The sequence below is a fragment of the Phodopus roborovskii genome, unplaced genomic scaffold (assembly GCF_943737965.1).
Source record: "Phodopus roborovskii unplaced genomic scaffold, PHOROB, whole genome shotgun sequence".
NCBI lineage: Eukaryota > Metazoa > Chordata > Mammalia > Rodentia > Cricetidae > Phodopus > Phodopus roborovskii.
This window is the reverse complement of record NW_026125295.1, coordinates 13795514-13817605: the sequence shown is the minus strand read 5'-3', so window position 1 is coordinate 13817605 and position 22092 is coordinate 13795514. Positions and strand designations below refer to the sequence as shown.

Here is a 22092-nt window from a genome sequence, read left to right as displayed (position 1 = left end):
TGCTGATGGCTTAAGAAGGACTGGAATTGCACAGTAAACAGGCGGGCTGAGGAGCCTCCCTAGGCCTCGCCCTGGGTTTGTGCTCTTGGTGGCCTGCTACCTGCTATTGCTTCTAAATCAACATTTCTCCCTGTGCTTGAGCAGGGGCAGAGCAGAGAGGAAACCAAACCATCAGTCACAAGGTGGTGGGGAGGAGACACAAAGGAATAAAAGCAAAGAAAAGAAAGGGAGAGAAAGAAAAATGAAACGGAAAAAAAAATGTTCATGAGGTATACATGTAAATCAAACTGGAATGATTAAGGCTGTTCTTGAAATCAAAAGAAATCCCCAGGTGTACAGACGAGGAGCCGGCTGGTCGAGACAATGGCGGTGCTGCTGGGATGCTCACAATGGCTGGGGGGATGGCTTAAAGATGATGGCAGGCATGTCTAGTATGCTGCCATCCACGGGCTGGGAGGAGCCTCAGCCAGTGCCCACGCTGCTTTTCGATGCTATGGCCTCTTACTTCAGCGATGAGACAGTGTTAGGTCCTAATGTTTGTAAAGTTCTCCCAAACCCACGCTGGCCATGTGGAGGTCTGCTCCAATGTCACCCAGAGGGCAGGGTGAAGGGGGCAAGGCCTTATGGCCACAGAGGGATCTGGGCCAGCTGGAATGTGAAGGAAACGGAGCCTAGGGCCCCCAGCCCTCAGTCAAAGCCCCTCTCCAAGGCTGTGGAAAAACTTCTGGCATCTTAGAGGGAGGGCAGTGTGCACCCAAACTCTGTGTATAACGCATTGGAAGCCTGGCTGGCCAGGCCACAGGAGGCTGTGGGAAGAGCAGCAGACAGCCACAGCAGCAACGGTGAGGGCCCCTCTCTCCCAAGGACGGCTGGCCCGAGGAAGGCAGGGTCTCTGGAAAGACAATGAAAGGTCCCCAAGCCAATGGTCCTACTGGTCCAGCAGATGCTTCACCTAGGTAGCTGCTGTTAGAACACATCCTGTGCTCCACTGAGGCATGCCTGCTGTGGCCCACCTGGTGTGAATCTTTGGGCCAAGGGTTTGCCAGATTGTAGATGCTTTAAAAAGAGGAGGGATGGGGGAAGAAAGAAGGATTTTTTTTTCCCCTGTTAAGAACCCTGGCCATAGTTTCCCACCCTCCTCATATTGCTCTCAGACATTGCCATGTGCAACGGCCAGGGTCCTCTCCACCCAAAAGATTCCATCCATCGAGCATGGAGAGGCTGGGATTTGTGCAAGTTAAAGTCCACAGAGAGAAGGATCAGAACAAGGAAGAGTCGGAGCTCCGGACAAGACCTCCCTTCTCTCTCTCTTCTGTTTGAGACAAGAGGATCTCACAATATTGCCCAAGAAGACACTAGAGAGACTCTCCTACCTCAGCCTATGGAGTAGCTGGGACCACAGGCATGTGTCACCATATCCAACTTGACATTTCTTTTTTAAGTGTGTGTGTGTGTGTGTGTGCAGGCACACACGCATGTGCCCTCCCGTGGAGGTTAAAGGATAACTTGCAGGAGGTGATTCTCTCCTTCTACCATGTGGGATTCAAACTAGGATTCAAACCCAGGTTGCCAGGCTTTGGCAGCAAGCAGCTTTACTCACTGAGCCCTCTTGTTGGCCCTTGTCATTTATCTTATAAGAAGAGTTCCTTTCTATTTTGCTTAAGAGTGTCGGAAGGTAGGTATAATAGTGTGCACACAATTCTAGCCTTAAGCATCCGAGGCAGGGAAACCATTAAAAGTTCATGATCAGCTTGATCTATATATATTGAGTTACAGACCAGTCAGCCCTACATATGAAATCCTGTCTCACCAATGTAAACACAAAAACAAACAGGAAGAGTGTTTCCAAAGACAAGCATCTCCTAGCTCGTCCCTGAAACTGACATAATAGACACCAGGAGATGGACATAGTGCTGCATTGACCACTTAGCCCAAATGTTGGCCTAGTGCTAGAACCAGAGGGAAATCTTAACTACAAAGCTGTGGTCTCAGTGGCTCGCCCACACTGTGGCAGGGCATGGGGCACAGTACATACATCTGTATTGCCTTTCCTTCTTGTAGTTCTCTGGCTCCAAATCCAGGCTGGGCCCTGCTTGTCCCTCTCCATGCCCTGGGTACCACTCACGAATGCCAAGAATGCCAAGAAAACACTGCACTGAGAGAGAGTGGCAGGTGTCCACTGCCTTTCAGCGTGGCCATGGAGGATGCTGTAACACTGTGGTTGCTATTGCTAGCAGAGAGCCCAAGCTCCTTACACTGGCTCCTGCCACCATGCCCCTCTGCTATGGCTTAGTAGTGCCTGTCCCTACCACTTCTGCTCAGCACCAGAGCCTTTGCGGGATCTGCACCTTCACAGACCTCCTTCAGGGCAGCTTTCACTGCTTCAGAAACTGCTTCAGAGCACTTGCCACCTTCAGGAATTCCTTTCAAATTGACTTTTATTTATTTTATTTACTTAACTATTTTTGAGACAGGTCTCACTATGTAGCCCTAGCTAGTCTAGACCTCGCTCTGTAGACCAGGCTGGCCTCAAATTAACAGAGACTGTTTGCTTCTGTTTCCAAGTGCTGAGTTAAAGGTGCACTCCATTATACATGGCTAATTTTTCATTTTGAAACTTCTTTATTCTTTGTTTCCCTTGATGGACCACCGACTTGAAAGGACAGGAACTTGGTTTTGATTCCTGTTATACTTCCAACATCTAAAATAGAGTTTGGTACACACTTGTGGCTTGACAAGCGTTTGTTAAATAAATACATGAGAGATTGGGCCTTTTCAGTGGCCCCATACTCCTGAAAACACTAGTAGTCCTTGGGACTTCTCCACCAGGAGCAGGCCTGATTTAAGTAAGGGCACTTACTGCTCCAAGGCCCCCTTAAAGTGACTTGCTTACTGGCTGTGGTCCCCTGCCAGGGCTACCACACATCTCCAAACCCTCTGTCTGTCTGTCTGTGTGTCTGTCTGTGTGTCTGTGTGTCTGTCTGTGTGTCTGTCTGTCTGTCTGTCTGTCTATCTCTCTCTCTCTCTTTTCCAAGACAGGGTTTCTCTGTGTATCAGCTCTAGCTGTCCTGGAACTTGAGATCTGCCTGCCTCTGCCTCCCAAGTGCTAGGATTAAAGTTATGTGCCATTACTGCCCGGCATTCATATTCTTGACTCTAGGTTGAAAAGGAGTATGAGATGAGAGGTTTTGTGTAGATGGGGTTATAGGTGATTCCTGGCTGCAAGGACAGCAGCAACTGCCAAGCTATCCTCTCCGTTCTGGACGAGACATTCCCTCTTCTGTCCACAGAGGCAGGGCTAAGGCCAGGACCAGGGCAGGCACCCCATCTTCCTTAGCCCCTAGCGTCTATGTAGAGAGGCCCTACCCTGGGCCTTCCATTCTCTGGCTGAGCTGATCTAGAGTGGGCTGAGACCACCAGTGACTGGTTCCCCTCTGTGTTCCCATCTGCCTCTCTTTCTAGCTCACTCTTTCATCTTATGAGCCACAGCACAACCCATGAACCTAAGAGTTTGTTGACTTCATGCCCAAAGCTGCTAAGTTCTGCAGGGTTTGGAGACACCAAGCATCAATGTCTTCAATGAGAGCCATAGACTTTGAACTCAGTGTCCAGAATACAGACCTGGAGTTGTAGGGATACAACGGGTTTACCGGGCCCTCTATCAAGGATAGTTAATGTACCACTATGCCAGCCAGCACACTGCCTCTGAGGGGATTGGTAGACCCATGCTGAAAGAAGCATACGAGGTCCTTTCACCCACTTTCTGACCATTGTCACCTGTCCCCGAGACTCACTGTTATACGCAGAGTCCAGAGCTGCGCCCAGGCCCTTTGACTCCAGAGATTTTTCCACAGCAATAATATCATCTTTCTTCAGGTCTTCAGGAGCCTGAGGAGCAATACAGAGGAAAGCTGTGAGTTCCACAGCATTGTCCGCTTCCTATCGCCCAAGATACCCATCGCTTTGAACGCATGGCAGGAGGCCGGGATGGCAAAGCGACATTAGCCCTCATTTCCTCTTGCTGGGGCCTCTACTGAATTGGTCCCATGTCTGACCCTCTGAGTAGTACCCTTGTTCCTCCTCTTTCTTTCCCACTCCCAGGAGAGGACACTGTAGCTCTCGCTGTACCATCCCGTGAAGACCGGACTCTTCCCAGAGGACTCCCACTTTGGGATTTCAGAAGCCCCAACCACCAGTAACTCAGGCCTTTCGCAAAATATGACAGGTACAGGCACTCACCCTTCTGGATACAATCACCAGAACGAGGAAAATTTTTTGCCAAAAGCAGAGACAGCTGTGACATAGAAAACAGAGAGAGACATCAGGAACCTGGGGCCAGACTCCTTCTAGTCAGGACCACTGGTTGAAGTAAGGCCTAAGGGGAAAGGACGGTCCAGAAAACCCTGGGTACCAGCGGGTAATCTGTGTCCTGGTGACTGGATTAGCATCATCCCATGACCCCTGACCTCCACCAGAGAAGCTTCCACCCAATGTGGACCCAGCCCAGGGCAGTGCATACCTTCTGTCAGCTTGCCAGCTTGCTCTGCTGCCCCACCAGGGAGGATCTTGGAGAATACACTCTCCCCATCTGCCCCTGGCTGACCAGCAGGCCCTCCTGGGGTCCCCCCAGGCCTGGCTCCGGGCTTCACCCCTATAGGAAAGAAAGCATTGTCATGAGCAACGCTATAGCTTGTTGTTTGAGGTCTGAGGGGAAGAGGGAATCTGAACATAGGTAACCTGCGAGGTGGAAGAAGGTGAGACGGAGGGATAAAAAGAGGGTGGTGAGCGTAGGAGAAAGGCCGGGGGGCAGCAGGAAACAGAGAAGACTGTGAAGGTTAAAGGGAGGGGAAAGGTGAGGGGACAGAGTAAAGGAGGGAAGGGCAGGAGGAGAGAATAAGAAACCATGGCTCATTTGGACGGTGGTGATGCACACCTCTAGTCCCAGCACTCAGGAAGCAGAGGCAGGCAGATCTCTGTGAGTTCGAGGCCAGCCTGGTCTATAGAGAGTTTCAGGTCTGCCAAGGTTACAGAGTAAGGCCCTGTCTTAAAATAATAAAAATAAAAGTAAAAAAAAAGTGATGGCTCTGGTCCTGATCACCAGTGCCTTCTAGGATGGAGTTCTCCCTGGTTCAGGCTCATTTTCTGGTAGGAGGTCCTGCAGCCCACTGGGTACACTTACGTGGGACTGGTAAGAACACGCACTGGGTGGGGAGATGAGTCTGAGTGTCCTGGGCATGGCTCACCTGTGGGTCCTGGTCCTGGAGCTGGCTGGGCCTGAGGAGCCCTCCCCTGTTGGGGCGCTTTGGCTGCCGCTTTAGAGCTGCTGGCCTGCTCTGCACGTGGCTGCAACACAGAACCTGTAGCTGAGATCCTGCTCACCCCATCCCTGCCCCGAAACCATCGTGACGTCCATGCATAGGAGCTAACTCACCAGTCCTGCCGGCTGGGGTCCTGGGGCTGTGGTGGGGCCTGGCTGAGGTTTCCCTGCTGGCTGGCTGGCAGCAGGGGCTGAGCCCCGGGGGGTTGGCTGGTTTTGTTGCTGCAGCCGAGCCTGTGATGGAGTCTGTTGGGGAGCTTGTTGCCCAACACCTTGCTGCTGCTGCTGCTGCTGCTGCTGTTGCTGCTGCTGCTGCTGTGTCTGAGGCTGTCGTGATGCTGGGGGCATCTGCCTGGATGATGGTGACTGTGACTGTTGGGGTCCTGGCGCTGCCTGCCGACCTTGCATCTGTGGCTGAGACTGAGGTTCTGGCTTTGGCTGCAGTGCAGTAGGCCCGGAGTGGGCCTGCCGGGAGCCCTTCTTGCTGTCAGAGGCATGATGGTATGCGGACGGAGCACGGGATGGTTGTGAGTAGTCAGCAGAGCCAGGGTACCCAGGCTGACCCTTCTTCTGCATGGCAGGGGCAGGGCTGGCCTGAGGATGAGGCCGGGTCTCGTGGCGACCCACATCCCGAGAATGTGGTTTGGCAGCACGCCGTCCTGGCTCCTCGCCAGCATGGCGGCCTGAGTGCCTCCCGTGGTCACTGTGGTGCCGGTGTTCCTTGGCTGAGGTATGGCGGCCTGGACCACCCTCATCATGAGGCCACAGACCCTCCTCAGGGGGCTCATCGTAGTCATGGTAGCTGTGCCTGGCAGGGCCTCGCTTCTGGGAGGAGGAGACTGCATGACCCCCATGGTGCCTGAACCGGTCGGAGCGGGCATCTCGGGGCTTATCAAACCAGTCTGTCTCCTCCTGGCCCAGGTGATACGCTTCAGAGACCAAAAACAGAACAGCATCAGCCCCTGGCTAGCCGGAGAGGAGACCTAGCTGAAGCCATGCAAGGGAACCAGAAAGCGGATACCACAGCCACAAGCAGGTCATAGGTCCCCACCCTCCAACAACCAGGAACCAGGGCACAGGTACATCAGGCAAGGGCCACCTGCAGCAGGAGCAGGAGATGAGATGCCAAGATAGGCCCTGCTGGGACATCTTGGGGCCCAGGGCCCCACTGGCAGGCAGACCCCCAGGTGTGGAGCGCTTGTAGAAATCACCCCCAGCTGCTATTACCTTCACTGTCAGAAACCACGCAGTGGGAATCATCCAAGATGTAGCCCTCCTCACGCTTGTAAGCGTGGGCCCGTGGTCCATCCTTGACATGTTCCTGGACGTCAGGCATGGAGTGGCTGGAGCAGAACTGTGGGCAGGTATCCCCAGGAGGAAGAGTGCCCCCTGCAGGGCGAGGCCGCCCTAAGGGGCTGACAGGGCTCTCCTCTTCAGAGGCCTGGCTCCTCATGGGGGGCCGTGCCCGGCCATGGGCCATGCTCAGGGATGAGGGCTTGGGGCCCGCCTTTTGAAGTCGCTCCACAGCCTCCCGTTCCCGCTCATACCCTTTGCCACGGCCACTGAAATCGTGGCTAGACAGCTTTTCCCCACCGTATGCTGATGCTGCCCGGGACCGGCTGCTACCACCATACATGCGGTCCTCCTCCTCTGCTGTGTCCCGGCTGGACACCCCATAGTACCTCTGCTGTTCATACACATTCTTCTTGAGCCCATAGGTGATTTCATCCTGGAACTTCCTACCCCGAGAGGTCAGGCTACTGCTAACAGAGGGTGTGGGGTAGGAGGCCAGGTCTGACTCCACATCCTTGGCCTCCTCGATAGGTGAGAACTTGGAGATCTTTTGCTCCATGCCTTGCTTCCGGTGCTTGCTACGCTTTGAGGAGATGGCAGCTGGGGCCAGGCTCTTAGAAGGATGCTTGGGCCCCATGGGCCCTGGACCATACTTCTCTGCTCGAGCCCCATGTCTGTAGTCACTGTCACTGTAATAGTGGGTGCTGACTGGTCGGCCATTGCTCTCCATGCTCCGGTGATGACCAGATTTCCCACGGGGGTCATATGTGTCCTCCTCAGATTCTTCCTCACCCCTGCCATAGCAGCAGGGCAGTGTGGGTCCCTCAAGGACAGGTTCTCCAGGCTCTTTCCCAGGGCGTCCGCCGCCTCCACTTGGCCCCAAAGGCTCCATCCGTTGGCTGTCTGCAGCAGTGGGGGCACTATCCTTCGTCAGCTCACTGATGTCGTCAATCATCACATAGTTTCGAGGAACACTCTGCTCCAGACTGGTGTAGTGGGAGTCAGAGGGATAAGTAGGGGCTGGGCTCTGGCTCACACCGCTTCGGTCGCTGCCCCGGAGATGCTCGGGGGCTTTGTCCTGCTCATAGCTGCTGCTCACTGCTGGACCACTGTAGCTACTGTCAGAGGGGGCTGAAGACATGGTTACAGCAGGGCTGGTGATCACCTCATAATTGGTGGGTACCTTCTGCTCCAAGTCAGCTAGTGAGGTCTGGCGTGGCTTCTGGTGCGGGGCACGACTGTCAGCTTGCACTGGAAAAGGGGCGCTCTGTGTGGTTGGCATGGGGGTTGGGGCTGCATAATGACCTGTGGGGTGGAAAGCCTGCTGGCTTGGCACGCCAGGCTCAGCTGGATAACTGGTTCCAGGAGGGAAAGTAGGTGCTGGGTACGTGCTAGGGCCAGTGTAGGTGGGTGCCTGGTGGGCTGGAAATCCATTCTGAGTTGGTCCACTACTGCCTGCAGTGTACTGTGGGGCTGCAGGTGGGAACCGGGGCTGTTGGAAGGCAGGGGTCCCAGAAGGGGTGGCAGGCACAGCACCTGAGGCAGGGTAGTCCACATACTGGCCGGCGGGCATGGTACAACCCTGGAGCCGCAGCTGGTTGAGCTCACTGTCAGACAGGTAGTCACGATGCTCACCAAGGCCACGTAAAGGTGGGTAGTCACGGCCACCCCGGTCTTTGGCCAAAGACTCTTTACGCTGGGTGATGCCCAGCTCTAGGTACTTGAGCTTGGCATCAATCTCCTTCTCCTCCTCGTCCAGCTCCGCCTGCTTCTTGCGCAGCTTGGTGGACTCATGCTCCACCAGCCGCAGGTCCCGGTCCAGCTCCCGGAGCAGACTGGCCTTGGTAGCAGGGACGGTGGTGGCCCCCGCCAGCCCTCGCTGCAGCAGGCTGGCTGCATACAGCTGTGAGGGCACCTGGCCAGCCAGGGGAAGGTGAGCTTCCTCTGGAGGGGGGCTCGGCAGTGTCCGCTTCACCTTGCGGACCAGGCCGTTGGGTGGCAGCGCCGACACCTGAGACAGAGGGAAGGGTGGGCAGCACTGAGACCCAAGGTGTAGGTGACTCTGCTGAGGCATGGGGTAGAAGAACCAGGTCTGGAGGTTCTTAAGGCAGGAGCTGGGCTCCACACTGTAGATGTCTGCTTTACCAAGCAGCCTCAGCATCTACCCTGCCCACCCTCTGGTCTGGACTTCTTTGCTCTGAAGGGAAGGCCTACAGTCATTTTACAGTCCTTTCCAAAGCTTTGGGCAACAGGTGGGTGGTAAGGGTCAGACTTCCCTCTGTGTTGGGCACAGCAGCTCTAAGAAGCCCTGCACATCTCCAACAGGCTTGCCTGCCACTGAGGTGAGAAGATAGGCCTGGCTCTACGATTGGGCCTAACATTCTGTGGGGGCTGAGGGCAGTGGGAGTCAAGGAAAGGAGGAGTGTCGTAGAGGTTCGAGACCCACCAGGGTCCTTTAAGGACAGGGTCACAGGGAGGGTCACACGCTAACCCTGTCAGTTGTTTATAGGCTCAGAGTCTATGCCTCCTGCATGGCTTCCCTCCAGAGCAGCCTGCCCGCCCAGCTTCCTCCTCTAATTGTCCTGCTCTACCCTCTGCCACACCTAAGCTATGCTCCAGCCCAGCCCCCAGCTCCCAGAATCCCTCTATCAGCTAACCTCTCATTTCTTGTTAGTGCTCTCTCTATCAGCAGCAGCTTCTTACACAAGCCTCTCCTAACCCTCCTCACAGGCTTCGGAGGCTGGGTACCCCTGAAGGCCCCTGCTGATGGAGCCCTCTCCTTGGACTCTCTTTTCCTCCAGCCTCCAACCTCCCAGAACACCCCACTCTTCAGGGTTTCATGTGTCACCCAAATCCCCCAAGTATATTGGAGACCGACACCAGAGTTCTTACTCTTCACCTTGCCAAGCAGCTCCGTCCCCACCTTCTACACATAGCACAAAGAAGATGACAGTGCGATTTCAAAATTTTAAAACAAATCTGAGCCTTTGGTGGGACACATTTAGCCTTTCAACTCCTCATCATCTATCTTTTCATATTTTGGCCACATACCTCGTGTGTCCATCAATATCCTGGCCCCCCATGGCTAGGCCATAAGGACCTGTGTGCTTGGAACCAGGGGCACCTCCCTGCCTCTTTGACTTGCCTTCCTTGCCAGCCCTACCAGGACCCTTCACTATGCACCTCTTACCACCACCATCGCCTCCACGAACCCACCACGATGCTCCAGTCTCCTCTGTATACACCCGGAAAACAAGCAAAACACATCACACAGTGCCTCTGCCTCCTACCTCCTCTCCCTGGGATCTCTTCCTTTGGCCTATCAGCCCACATTGTATTGTATCCTGGGAACTCTGAAATACACTTCTCGGTCTGTTTCACCTTCCCAGACTTTCAGAGACTTCAGGAAAAGCCAGCCTTCCTCAACCTTGCCTTGAAAGTGGATCATTAAATCCTCCCCGTCTCTAGCTCCTCTCACAACTGCAGCCCACGTCCAGTCTCTCTCTCACGGTTCTAATCCATGACTGGAAACTGAAGCCATAGACAAGGAGCCTATACTGTATTACAGGTTTGGAAGCACCAGTTACTGAGGAAGGTAGGACAGGGGATACAGTGAAGCGTAGAGCATGCCTGCAGCCCTCCAGATGGGACATGAGTGCTGGGCCACAGGCTGGGGCCTGCTGTTGGCAGTGCAGCCCATCTAGAGATGGGAAGTAGGGGCACAACACGGCCTGGACCAGATCACCGAATTCTTACACAACACCCATAAATAAGGCTTGGAGTGGAAGGCGCCTAGACTGGGGGCGAGAACTGAAGAGGACTAAAAGGAGGTAACAGAGCTGGACAGTGTACAGGTGGTGAAGGGACAGGCCTGTGGAGAGGCTGAGGTTTCTGGTAGTGTCTGGGTAGATGGCTGTGGGGGCCATGTGTGTCTGTATTCATCCAGGCTGGCCTTGTTGGACTCTGTCTGGGCTCTGGCAGATGTGCACTGAGGATCTTTACTCCTCAACTCCTTCCCCTGGGCCTTGGGAGCCAGAGGTGACTCCAACCCCACCCCAGAAGAAACCCCTCCCTCAGGACCCCTCAGGCTAGAAATAGACCCTTGTCCCACCCTGGACCAGCCCCTGTGCCCATACCTGGCTACCTAGTCCCCCCTGGTGCTGGTAGAGGGAGAATCTCTCTTTGGCGGACTCCTCTGCGGTGGGGCTGAGGGGCTTAGGGTCAGACAAGGACCGCTGCAGGGTCTTCATGGGGCGAGGCAGGGTCTGCTGGCGAAGAGTGCTGTCAGTCATGAAGTGCTTCTGGGGACTCACATGAGCCTTGTTCAGCCTCTCACTGGAAGCAAACGAGGTGTCTAGGAGCCGGTGTGGGGACAGGGGCGAGACCGGTGAGTAGAGCACTTGTGGAGACTTAGGAGGCTGGCGGCTCACAAGCTGTGAGAGGGACTCCACGGGCAGGTGGGCCTGGTACCCGATCTCCAGAGGATCCGGCTTCTTCTTTTCAAATCTGCCTAGGGGTCCTGGGGTGACTATCTGGATGCCAGGTAGGTAGGGGCTGATGGCAGTTGGTCCTACAAGCTGAGGCCCAGCCACACCCTGGGCCTGCCCATCTGGTTCCGTCTGGCAGGCCAGGCTCTCCCCACGCCCAGTCTTTTCTGGCGCGGATATGTACCTGACGATCTCCACCTTGGGGTCCGTGGCGGCTGTGATGTGGATGGCTGGAGAGACCCTGGGCAGCTGGTCAGGCTCCGTCTGTACGGAGCAGTCACTGATGGTCTGGATGCCCACGCTGCTCATGGCCCTTGCAGTGGCGGCAGCAGCGGAAGAGGCAGTGACGTCATGTTTGCTGTCAGAACCTGAGTCTGAGTGGCGGGAAAGACGAGACCTGCGGCGGCGTACAGGTTGCTCCCATTCGGCATTGTCCTCGTCATCTGTCTGTACACTACAGTCAGCACTACGCCGTGTCCTGCGCCTCCGGGTCAGAAGGTAGCGGCCCTCGCCCTCCTCCTCATCTGTCTGAACGCTGCTGTCTGCAATCCTCCTGACCGTGCAGGGATCAGGTCCTGACTCTGGCTCACAGACATCTCTCAGGCGTGGCATTGAGTGCCGCTTCTTGATGCCGCTGCGGCCTGCCTCCCACTGCTCCTCAGTTTGCAGTGACATGTCTGAGGCAGAGCTGGGGAGGCCCCGGTGCAGTACCGGTTCACGAGGCTGCCCGGGCCCTTCAGTCCCTGCCATGGCAATGAAGGCTGTGTGGGTCAACGGTGGCCAGTACTGGCCATTCTGGGCCAGCTCAGTAGCCGCTGGGGGAGGCCCTCGGCTAGGTGCCTCACCGGTCGCAGGAAAGGGGACCTTCTGCCGCTGTTTCTGTTCCTCTAGCTGCTGCTGCAGCTGCTGCTGCAGTTGCTGGATCTGCTCCAGCTGCAGCCGCTGCTGTGCCAGCTGCTCCCGCTGCAGTGCAAACTGAGCCTGGCGTTCCTCTTGCTGCTGCTGCAGCACATGGTGCTTGATGGTCTGAAGCTCTTGCAGCTCTCGCTGCACCAGCAACTGCTCTTCCTCACGGTGCCTCTGCAGCTCCACCCTCTCTCGCTCCAGCTCCTCTTGTAGTCGCAACTGTCGCAGCTTTTCCAACTCTACACGCTCTCGCTCCAGCTGCAGCAGCTGTTGCTGTTGCTTCCGCTGCCGGTCCTCCTGAGATACTTCCTCCTTCTCAACCCCAGGCCGGCCGAGGGCTCCACTGCCACCCCCCGCCGCAGTGGCATCTCCTGGCGGCTTCTGGCCAGGTGGTGGGGCAGGGGCAGGGGCTACTGGGGCTTCCTTGATGGCAGCAGGGGCAGCTGTGGAAAGAGGTTCTTCACGAGCAGCCCCTGCTGGTAGCTCTGGCCTTGCTGGGCCCCCTGCGCCCGAGGCCTTGGCAGCAGCAGGCTTTCCCAGATAGACAGGACCCTCAGCAGGTGGGATGCTAGAAGCAACGGGGAATCGACTTGGGGCAGGATATCGGTATAGCCCTGCTGGTCCAAGGGGTACCCGAGGAGCAATCATGGGCACGCGGGTCAGGCTGGTAAGGGGCACAGCTGTGACTCCACCAGAAACATAAGGCCTATACATGCCACCACGCACCATGGGCCGCAGTACTGAGGCAGGCTGGGTGGTGATCGGCAGGGTTGCAGCAATTGGGGTATTGATAGTTGAGTAGATCATGCCATCAGCTGCACGTACTGTTGCTGTGGACGGGAGCAGCTGTCTGACTGCTGTCCCCTGGCTTGCCGCAGGCCCATACTGAGCAAGGCTCCCAGGGCTTGGTTGTCCCTCTGGGAAGGTAGGGTTGCCAAGGAGGCCAGATCTGAGGGGAGCCAGACCCTGTGGAGCATTGAGTCCAGGCCCATGCTGGGGCTGGTACTGTGCAAGGTCAGGCCCGCCACTCCCAGTGCCATGGCGCCCACCATACTGGTCCATGGAGTTGAGCGCAGCACACATACGGCTGATCTCTCGCGCTGTGGTGGCACTGTACTGGGCCAGGCTAGCCTCCTGAAAGCCAACTCCATCTCCCCGTGGGCCATACCGGTGGTCTGAATAGATGTTTGACACTGAGCTATAGCGCCGCATGGGAAGTGGGTGAGCTAAAAGGTCTGTGGGGTGACGCAGGTCCGTGAAAGAACCGTACTGTAAGCCCTGCCCTAAGTAGCGCCCATCTGCAAAGCCTAAGCTATAAGAGTGCTTCAGTGAGCTGAGGTCCACAGCTGAATCTCTCCCAGGGCCCTGGAAGAGCTGCCCAAGCCTGTGGGCATGGTAGTTGAGGCCAGCTTCGGCCAAATTGGTATCAGACATGGAGGAATACAGCCTTCCAGGCAGGGCCTGTGGGTAGGGCCTCTGTTCTTCAGGGGGTCCAGGGCCCATGACCCCCTGTGCCCGGAAGGTGAGGGGCTCAGGGGGCTCGGGGTCTCTGGGACTATAGAAGGGGTCACTGCTTTGGACAGGCAGAGCAGTGTCTGCCACGCTCTTCTCGGGTGCACTGGGGGCAGGATGGAAGGAGCCGGTGCAGCTACTGCCAAAGGGGAACTTGTAGACCATGTCACAGCATGCCAGCTGGCTCTCAGGCCTCATTCCAGTGAGGTCCAGGGCACCTGCTGGCTCTTCTGGGAGCAGGGTAGTCACAGTGCCGGCTGTGCCCTCTCCCATCTGCACCACCACTGTGTGTGGCTTCCTGGCACCTGGCAGAGCATGTGACCGGAGTTCTGCAGGAGCAGCCCGGTGGGGTTCACCACCAGGCTCTGGCACTGGTCCTGGCTTGAGGCTGACACTCTGGGCGGTGCCCATCTGAGTAATCAAAATGTCCCTTCTGGCCAGAGGGGCTACCTGGTTGGGAAGGTTATACCTGGCAAACTTAGCCTCCCTGGGTCTTCCCCGGGGCCCACCTCGGTATGGGGCTGTCTGGACAGCCTGCTCTACTTGCTTGACCTGGGCCAGGCATACAGGGCTCCCTGAACCCTGGCCAAAGTCAAGGCGGCTCTGGAAAGGGTCTCCATATACCACTGGTTGCTTTTGCTGAGCCATGAGCACAGACGAGGCCATGGTGATGCTCACGGTGGTGGCAGTGGCCAGGAAGGTATGGGTCTGCTCTTGGGCATTGAGGTTAATAACTAGGGGCTGCACAGCCGTTGACTGACGTCCTGGAATTGGATCCAGGGCAAGGCCATACTTCCTTGCTTCCACAGCAAGAGAGGTTAGATCCATGCCCTGGTCGGTGAGGATAATGGGCGTAGGCTTGACAGCTGTTCGAAGATCTACCACTGCACTGCCCGGGGGCCTGGGGCCCGGCTCAACTCTAGATGTTCCAGGGACAGAGGAGATGCGGCATAGCGAGATGTTTTCAGGAGGGAGGGTACCCCAGCCATACAGTGCCAGGGGCCCATCTGCCCCAGCACTGGGCGCTCGTGGGAAACCAGGTGGCCCAGCTGGTTCCGAGGGCATTTGAGATGCACTTGGAGGTGTGGTCTGGCTGTAGCTATGGGAGGTGGGCTGAGTGTCAGTGGGTGAGCACAGTGGGGAAGTAGAGGCACTGGCATGTACCACTCTGGTCTGGCTAGACGCATCTGATGCTAGCGTGATGACCATAACAGGAGCCTCCTGGGAAGGCTGCTGCCACACCAGGCGAGGGGTGCTAGGTCGGTGTGGTGTCTGTGTGCCTTGGGCTACCATGGGGGAGGGTGTGCCAGGGCTCCGTGGAATGTCCGAGGAAGGTGTTAGGCTTGGTGTCTGTGTAGAGAACTCTGCTGTGGCCCTTGCACCCAGCTTGCCTGGTGAGAATGTGGGGCTCTCTGAGGGTGTAGAGGGAGAGAGGGGTGGGCTAGAGCCTGTAAAGTAAGAATATCCCCGAGAAGGCTGGGGGGCGCCAACCTCAGCATCGGCCCGCTTCTCTCTGGGGACCCGTCCACCTGCAGTAGGGCCACTGGGAGCCTGGGGCAGCTCCTCTGTTTGGGACCCATAGTTAGCAGTGGTTGGTGTCTGTCCATAGCTGTGAACTGTGGAAGACGGTGATGGGCTGAGCTCTGAGCCAGCTGGGGAGGTTGGAGCCATATACCCTCGTGGAAGGCTGGCTGGACAAGGGGCCATAACTGTGGTGGCTGGAGTCCCAGGGCCCTGAGAGGAGGTCATGCCTACCTCCTTAGAGGCCAAGCTGGAGGATAGAGGGGAGCTGTGGAGCTTGAGGGAGTCCTGAGGCTCTTTTGCAAAATGCTGCGTGACTCGGACATCAGGAATAACTCGGCCGCCACTGCTGTCTGAGGAGGTAGAAAATGACACAGGAGCGGCAAGTTGGGTAGGGCTAGTGCCGGGGGTAAGTGGGCCGCCATTCTGCTTCATAGGGTCCATGTATGCACTCTCAGCATTGAGAAACTGCTTCTCTTTCTTCTTGTCCTCGCTGAAGGCCAGATCCCGTGAGGAGGCTTGCCGCATACGGGCTATGCTCTGTGATGTCTGAAGGATCTCCTCATAGACAGCTGCTCCCAGGCCTGCAGGGGTGCCTTCTGCAGCAGGCTGAGAAGCCCTGCGGTAGTCTTGGGTATCTTGATATTCAAAGGAGCTCTGCCCTCGAGAGCCTGTGGGCTGCGAGGGTCCACCATGGGGCCCCCGGGGCCCTGCCACCTGGCCTTGCTGCCGCTGGAGCAGCTCAGCTTTTCTCATCATATCCTCGTAGGCCTCCTCGGCACTCTTAAGGGGCCGTCCAGAACTGGGCGTGGTGGAGCTCCCCGACGGTGTCTCAGTTGGCGAGTAGAGGGACATGAAGGCGGGCAGGTTGTATTCGCTGCCCGATTTGTAGAGTCGAGTGGGACCACCATCCAGGGTCTCAGCCTCTGAGTCAAGGGAGGGGGACGGGGAGTACTCGGAGCAGGAAGAGCGGTGCAGCTCCTCCATCTCTGCTGCCTGCCTCAGCTCCTCTGTGGGAGATGCATCTTCGATGGGTGACAGGTTACTAGGTGGTGTCTTGGAGCGTTCGCGTCGCCGCTGAGCCCGAAGCTCTTCCTTGTCACGCCGGGTCTTGCGGGCTGTGCTGCGAATCCGCTGTTGTTCTACCTCCCTCATCTTCTCCTGCTCACGCAGCAGCTCCTCTTCCTCCCGCATCTCTTCCTCCTCCGAAGAGTCCTCGATAGTGGGCAGCAGGGGCCCATGGGACCGGTGTCGGGCCTTGCGTTGCTGCTTCGCTTCTTCTAGCCTCTGCCGGCGGCTGGGGCTGCTGTCGCTATCCTCCTCTAGTGAAGACAGGGAGGTGGGCGAGGTGCCAGATGTATAGCTAGGTGTGGAAGCGGGCAGGGTGGAGGAATGCTCCCCACGAGAGCGGTCTTCAGGTGAGCCTGTCAGGCTCTCCATCTCCAGCTCAGGTTCCCGGTCCAGGCTGGGATCAGGACCTTGGCCCAGGTCCAGCTCATGACCATAGCTACCTGTGCTATTGAGCTCAATGGTTTTAAACCGCCGGAGACCTCCCTGGAGGGTCTCACCGCCATCAGCGGGCTCAGCTGGGCCTCCCTCAGAAAGGAGTTCCTCATAGCCCGTGGTGGCATTATGGGGTAGGCGCCTCTTGGGCACTGCTACGGACTCTTGGCTAGATTCAGGCCTGGGCCTGGCACTTCCCTTCTGGGTACTATGTTTGGCCAGACCTCGCCCGGGGACAGCAGTGTCATCTTCCTCCAAGTTGTCTTCCTCGGCACTCATTTCTAGGATCTGCCGTCGCATGAACTCCTCATCAGTCATTTCCGCCCGGGCTGGGGGCTGGGGTGGAAGAGGAGACAAGCCACCCTCGCTGCTGTCTTCCACATAGTCATGCCTCAGCTGGCTGCCAAAGTCATCTGAAGACTCGGCTGTGTCCTGCTGGTCCCTCTGATGGCCCCACGCCAAGGAGTCATCTTCTTCCTCCAGGATGTCCCCCAGCTCCTCGTCAGAGTCGAAGGCCTCAGGCATGATGGACAAGGAGTGGGGCCGCCGTTTCTGGTCCTCAACAGCACTGCTGCGGGGTGGCTTGCTCCACTCAGCACTGGGAGCCACAGCCTGGGCCTCTAGGGAAGGGCGCATGCTACTCCCCACTTTGTGGAGCTCTGAGGGGCTGGGTGGACGTGGCCCTGTGACCCCTGCACTGTCAAGCTGTTCCACGTCTTGCTGCACGACGCCTGTGATCTCACTCTGGGAGCTGGACACACCATCGGAAGAATAGCCTGTGTCGCTGAGACTCTGTGGGCTTCGAGACAGGTCCTGAATGTAAGGCTTGCTGACAGGTTCCTGCAGTAGGGTGAGAAGCAGATGCTTACTCCCAGCCCTCTCTATCAATCCCAGGGACCAAGGGAAGGGGCCCTCCACTCCCCAGGGGCTACCTCTCTGAATAGTTTGAATAGTTTACAGATTCCACAGCAAGCCTCGAGAAGCACTAGATTGTCAAAGAGAAACCTAACAAGATCAAAGAGCAGGAAATCAGCAAAGTGCCAGACTCGGGGCAAGCACATCTCAATCTCACACTATCCAGACCTGCCAAACTTTTTGTTCATCGTTCATTGTTATTTTTTGAGACAGAGTCTCTCTACATAGTTCTGGCTCTCCTGTAACTCAGTATGTAGATCAGGCTGGCCTCGAACTCACAGAGATCTGATAACCTCTGCTTCCTGGGTGCTTGAATTAAAGGTGTGTGCCACCACACCCATCGATCTGCTGAAAAGAAGGTTGGGGTGTCTCTGATCCATCTCAGGCAAGCCCTTCCTCAAACTGTCTGAAAGTTAGGATCCCTGGAGATTAAATAGAACTGACCTCAGCCTCCCCACCCTTGGAAGCTTCTGGAACAGGCTTGGTGACTAGGGTGGCAGGTTCAGTCCTTTTCACCGCACTTTTTGCTTTAGGAGTTCCAGGAGGCACAGTGGTCTCTGGAGGTGGCTTCGGTGCAGGCTCAGCTTTAACAGGGACCCCTGTCTTCTTTTCCTGGGCACTGCTAGAGGTCTTGCTGGGTTCAGAAGCCCTGAGGGGCTTGGCCTGAGGGCTGGGCTTGGTGGCCTGAGGGCTGGGCTTGGTGGCCTGAGGGCTGGGCTTGGTGGCCTGAGGGCTGGGCTTGGTGGCCTGAGGGCTGGGCTTGGTGGCCTGAGGGCTGGCCTTGGCAGGCAAGGAGCCTGATGGCTGGCCCAGCCCCTGTGGCCCTTTCTGCTTCTGAGGGGCTGTTCCAGCTGCATGGTGAGGGACTCCCGAAGGGGGCTGCTGTGGAGTGGGCAGCGGCATCGGGGCTGGCTCTCCCAGGCTGCCCTCCAGCAGCCGCTTAGTTTGGCAGTTCAGACAGAGCCACTCTGTTTTCTGTAAGGAAACAGGAGGGAGGCGGATGAAAATCACAGACACAAGGGTAATCAGAGCGTGTCTTCATGGTTCCCCACAACCTTAGGGAGGAGACAGACCCCACTCTTGGTAGAATCAACCCAGAGCTTTACACATTTTAAGCATTCACTGTACCACTGTGGCATTCCCTCGGCTGAGAAAGCCTTTCGAAGCATGATAGATATCTAAGGCATAAAGAGAAAAAACTGACAGATACATTGCCCCCAAAGCATGAACTTCTCAGGGACATACACAGAGTCAAAATGCAAATGACAAGTCAAAAAGAAGGGTTTTGCTTTGTTTTCTTAAACTTATAGAGATATTTTCACTGGGTCAGAAAAGGAGGACAATTAAGAGGGAGAAGAAACCACAAAAACTAAAAAGGTTTGGGATGAAACACAAAGGAAATCTAGGGCCCCAACCTCAAGGATTGAATTCTAATTCAGGGGCTGTATGGGTCCAGCAGCTAAGAGGCCATGCAGAATGTGTCTTAGAGGGACTGCCCTTCCCCACATCCTCGATCTGGGGTCTGACACTATCCTGCCATTTCCTTCCCAGGTAAGGGCTGTGTTCAGCAGGGCAGACTTCTGGGGCCAGCGAAGACTGTTTATGTGAAGCCTGTTTGGAGTCAGCACTAATAATCTGAACTCACACTCCAGCCCATCTCCTTGTCTAAGGCTAGCAGAGAACCCCACAGAGGGACTCCTCATGTAGCCCAGGGCTCTGGAATGTTCTCTGATGGAGAACTGTGTGTGGTGGCCCTTGAGTCAATAGCCCTGCTCCTTCCAGAACAGGAGTGGCATCTGTAAAGATTCAGGCATTATGCTGGCACTCAGGCAGTCCCCTGGTCAGCCCAGGTGCAAAGGACCCCTTTAAAAGAAAGACTTCCGCCTACTTATGCTCTCTTTTCCATTCTCTTTCCTGCTGATTCCCTGGGGCAGGCAGGACTTTTCCTGTCTCTCTTTTCTCTCCTGTCCTCTCTCTGTCTCTTTTCTCTTTTCTTACCCCCTCTTCCCTTTCTAATAAAACTCCTCACTTAAGCTCTGTCTGCCTGGCATGTTTGCCCGGCCCTCCTCAGTCACCCTCGCCTGTCATGGGATCCACCAGGGTTTCCCACGCCTTTATCATAACAGCATCAGTTCTTGACTCAGCCACCACTCTCAAAATCCACTTGCAGTTTCGGGCCTGGGACTAAAGGCTGAAGACAGCCGCGATGAAGATAGACTGACGGGGACCAGCATCATTACAGTTGGAATGTAAACTGTTCCCCATACACTATGTGTCTGAATACTTGGTCTGTAGCTGGTAGAGCCCTTCAGCAGGCTGAGGAACCTCTGGACATGGGTCCTAACTAGCAGAAATGAGTTAGTTACTAGGGGTGGACTTTGAAGGTGATACCCACTTCTGGTTCCAGATCAAACCCTGCTTCTGGGTCTGGCAAGATATGAATAAGCTGTGCCAGAAGCTTCTATGGTAAATGGCACTACTGCAGCTACCATGGTCCCCTGTAAACCATGAGTCAAAACAAAGGTCTCCTCCCTTAAGTTCCTCTGTCAGGAGTCTGGTCACTGCAGGGAGATGAGTGATTGGCAGAGGCCCTTCCAGGAACCCACAGCTCCAAACGAGCCATGATAAATATGACACAGGAATCACTAGTAAAGTCCCCAGACTCCTAGAAACCAATTCGTCAAATCCCAGCCAGCTGCACAGGGGTAGGGCTTGGGCAGCCCTGGCCTCTGAAGGGGTGGTTCCTGCAGCAGGCCTAGGCTGATAGGCATATGTATGTCTTCCAGGATCCTTTTTCAGGGTCACAATTTGAAGCCTTCCATTGGCTGCAATGGGTGATGGGAAATGAGGGTTGCAGGCCAGCATAGAATAGGGCCCTACTGACTACTCAGTGCGCTCCTGCCCTGGGGTGCAAAAGTTTGACATTTCTTCCTTTTTGCTGTTGCTCATCCTGCACGTACAGGCATGGATCCTACCAGTAGCTGTGCCATTGGGAGGGACCGTGATGAGCACCACAGCATCACAGAGCCAAGGCTTAGGAAAAAGAGGTGTGTCATTGCCTTTGCTGTCTTAGACAACCTACAGCCCCACCTCTGGCCTGCAGACCCCACCCCAGGAGCAGCAATGTAAAAGCCAGCCAAGTACCTTGGAAGGGGAGGGGGGTGTGGACAAAGGCAAACTCAGTGCCCTGGGCCAGGCCCTGCAGGGCCTGCTTCTCTGAGCCCACAGTAAGGCCTTTAGTAGGGCAAGCCACTGACAGTCACAGGCTATCTGGGGCTTTGCTTCTTCACAGGTATATTCACAGCGGCTTCCTGGTGGCTCTCTTGCTTTAGTAAGCAGTGAGAAAAGCCAGCCGGAGGGGAGAAGGAGGGGTGTGAAGTGACAGCTAAAAATAAACACTTGACCTGGCTGCTGGAGGCTGGTCCCCAGCCCACTGGGATGGGAGAAGTGGAAAAGGCGGAAGGGTGGGACCAGAGGGAACGGCCAGAGCCTACACTGTCTGGGCCCTGGGGACGGTCTGTGCCTCGGAGTGGGAAAACAGCTGTTGAGGTTGCAAACTCACTGACTCCATCTACCTTCATCTCAGCCCCCACCCAATGTGCCCTCACCTCCACCCCTTACCCTCCCTTTCCTGGATCTTCTACTCACGTCCATTCCTTCTCTCACTTATAGACAGGTGTGAGCTGTTGTGTGGGTGCTGGGAATTGAACCCAGATCCTCTGGATGAACAGCTGAGCCATCTCTGCAGCCCCCATCATTTTAGCCTTTATTTCCTTACTTCATTCGCCGGCTCAGAGTATGAATATCTCCCTCACTAAGCCTCACCCAGACCCAAAAGTAGGAGAATGGCTGTCCGTCCCTTTTGCTTGGCTCTTTTGGGACGCAGCTACAGAATAGACAATGGGAGAATAGTGATCACCTCTTGTCTTGTCTCTGTTAGTCCTTCTGGGGACAGGAAGATCCAAGTTTCCCAAGAGCAGTGATTAACTCAAGCTGGGACATGTAGGTGTGGGTACCAGAGCACAGTGGCTCAGGTGTCACTTTCACACTGGTAAATAAAGTACAGAAGCTTGCCTGGTTCTCCAGGAACCAGAAATGAGTGTTACTGCTCCCAATCCACACAGAATGGGAAGGAAGTTAAGGGAGGAAGTATGGGGTAACCCGAAAGCATGTGAGGGCTGTCGCCTCTGGACCACTGGCTAGTGGGGACAAGGAGACTGTGGGGCTGTGTGTGACGCTGGGCATCCTCCCTACACAGTCTGGCAGGGTCTGAATGAGGCCACAGGCCACATGTCCCCTTTGTTTGTGGAGCTGCCTTGTATGTCAGTTACTGTGACACCATCCTGAGCTATACCTCACGGCCAGCTACCGAGCCATATACACTGCTGGACCAGACTGCAGTGAGGGAGAACCCCAATGGGCTGAGTACGGTGGCTTATGCCTCTAATCTTAGCACTTGGGAGACTGAGTCAAGAGAGTTGTCCTGAGTGTGAGGCCAGCCTGGGCTACAAAGTGAGACTCTGTCTCACAGAGCCAAGTTCCTCCCCATAAAAGTCCTCCCCACTAAATAAAAGGGCACCCAAAGGGTCACAGGCGTGGCCAGCCCCAGGGCTGCTGCCCCTTCAGGACTGTGTGATG

General features: G+C 55.9%; 1 protein-coding gene across 1 annotated transcript in view; it reads right to left on the bottom strand.

The window, feature by feature from the left end:
• Positions 1-846: 846 nt before the first annotated feature.
• Bsn (bassoon presynaptic cytomatrix protein) overlaps positions 847-22092 on the bottom strand; it is an 85918-nt gene continuing 64672 nt past the window's right edge. Inside the window, exons 4-12 of the mRNA XM_051204401.1 lie at positions 17899-18429; positions 10747-17379; positions 6545-8621; positions 5432-6246; positions 5244-5343; positions 4520-4651; positions 4240-4294; positions 3795-3888; positions 847-1056 (exon numbers count right to left, since the gene is read on the bottom strand). Of these exons, the coding sequence (XP_051060358.1) occupies positions 4254-4294; positions 4520-4651; positions 5244-5343; positions 5432-6246; positions 6545-8621; positions 10747-17379; positions 17899-18429 (10329 nt within the window). The 3' untranslated portion in view covers positions 847-1056; positions 3795-3888; positions 4240-4253. The remainder of the gene's footprint in view (positions 1057-3794; positions 3889-4239; positions 4295-4519; positions 4652-5243; positions 5344-5431; positions 6247-6544; positions 8622-10746; positions 17380-17898; positions 18430-22092) is intronic.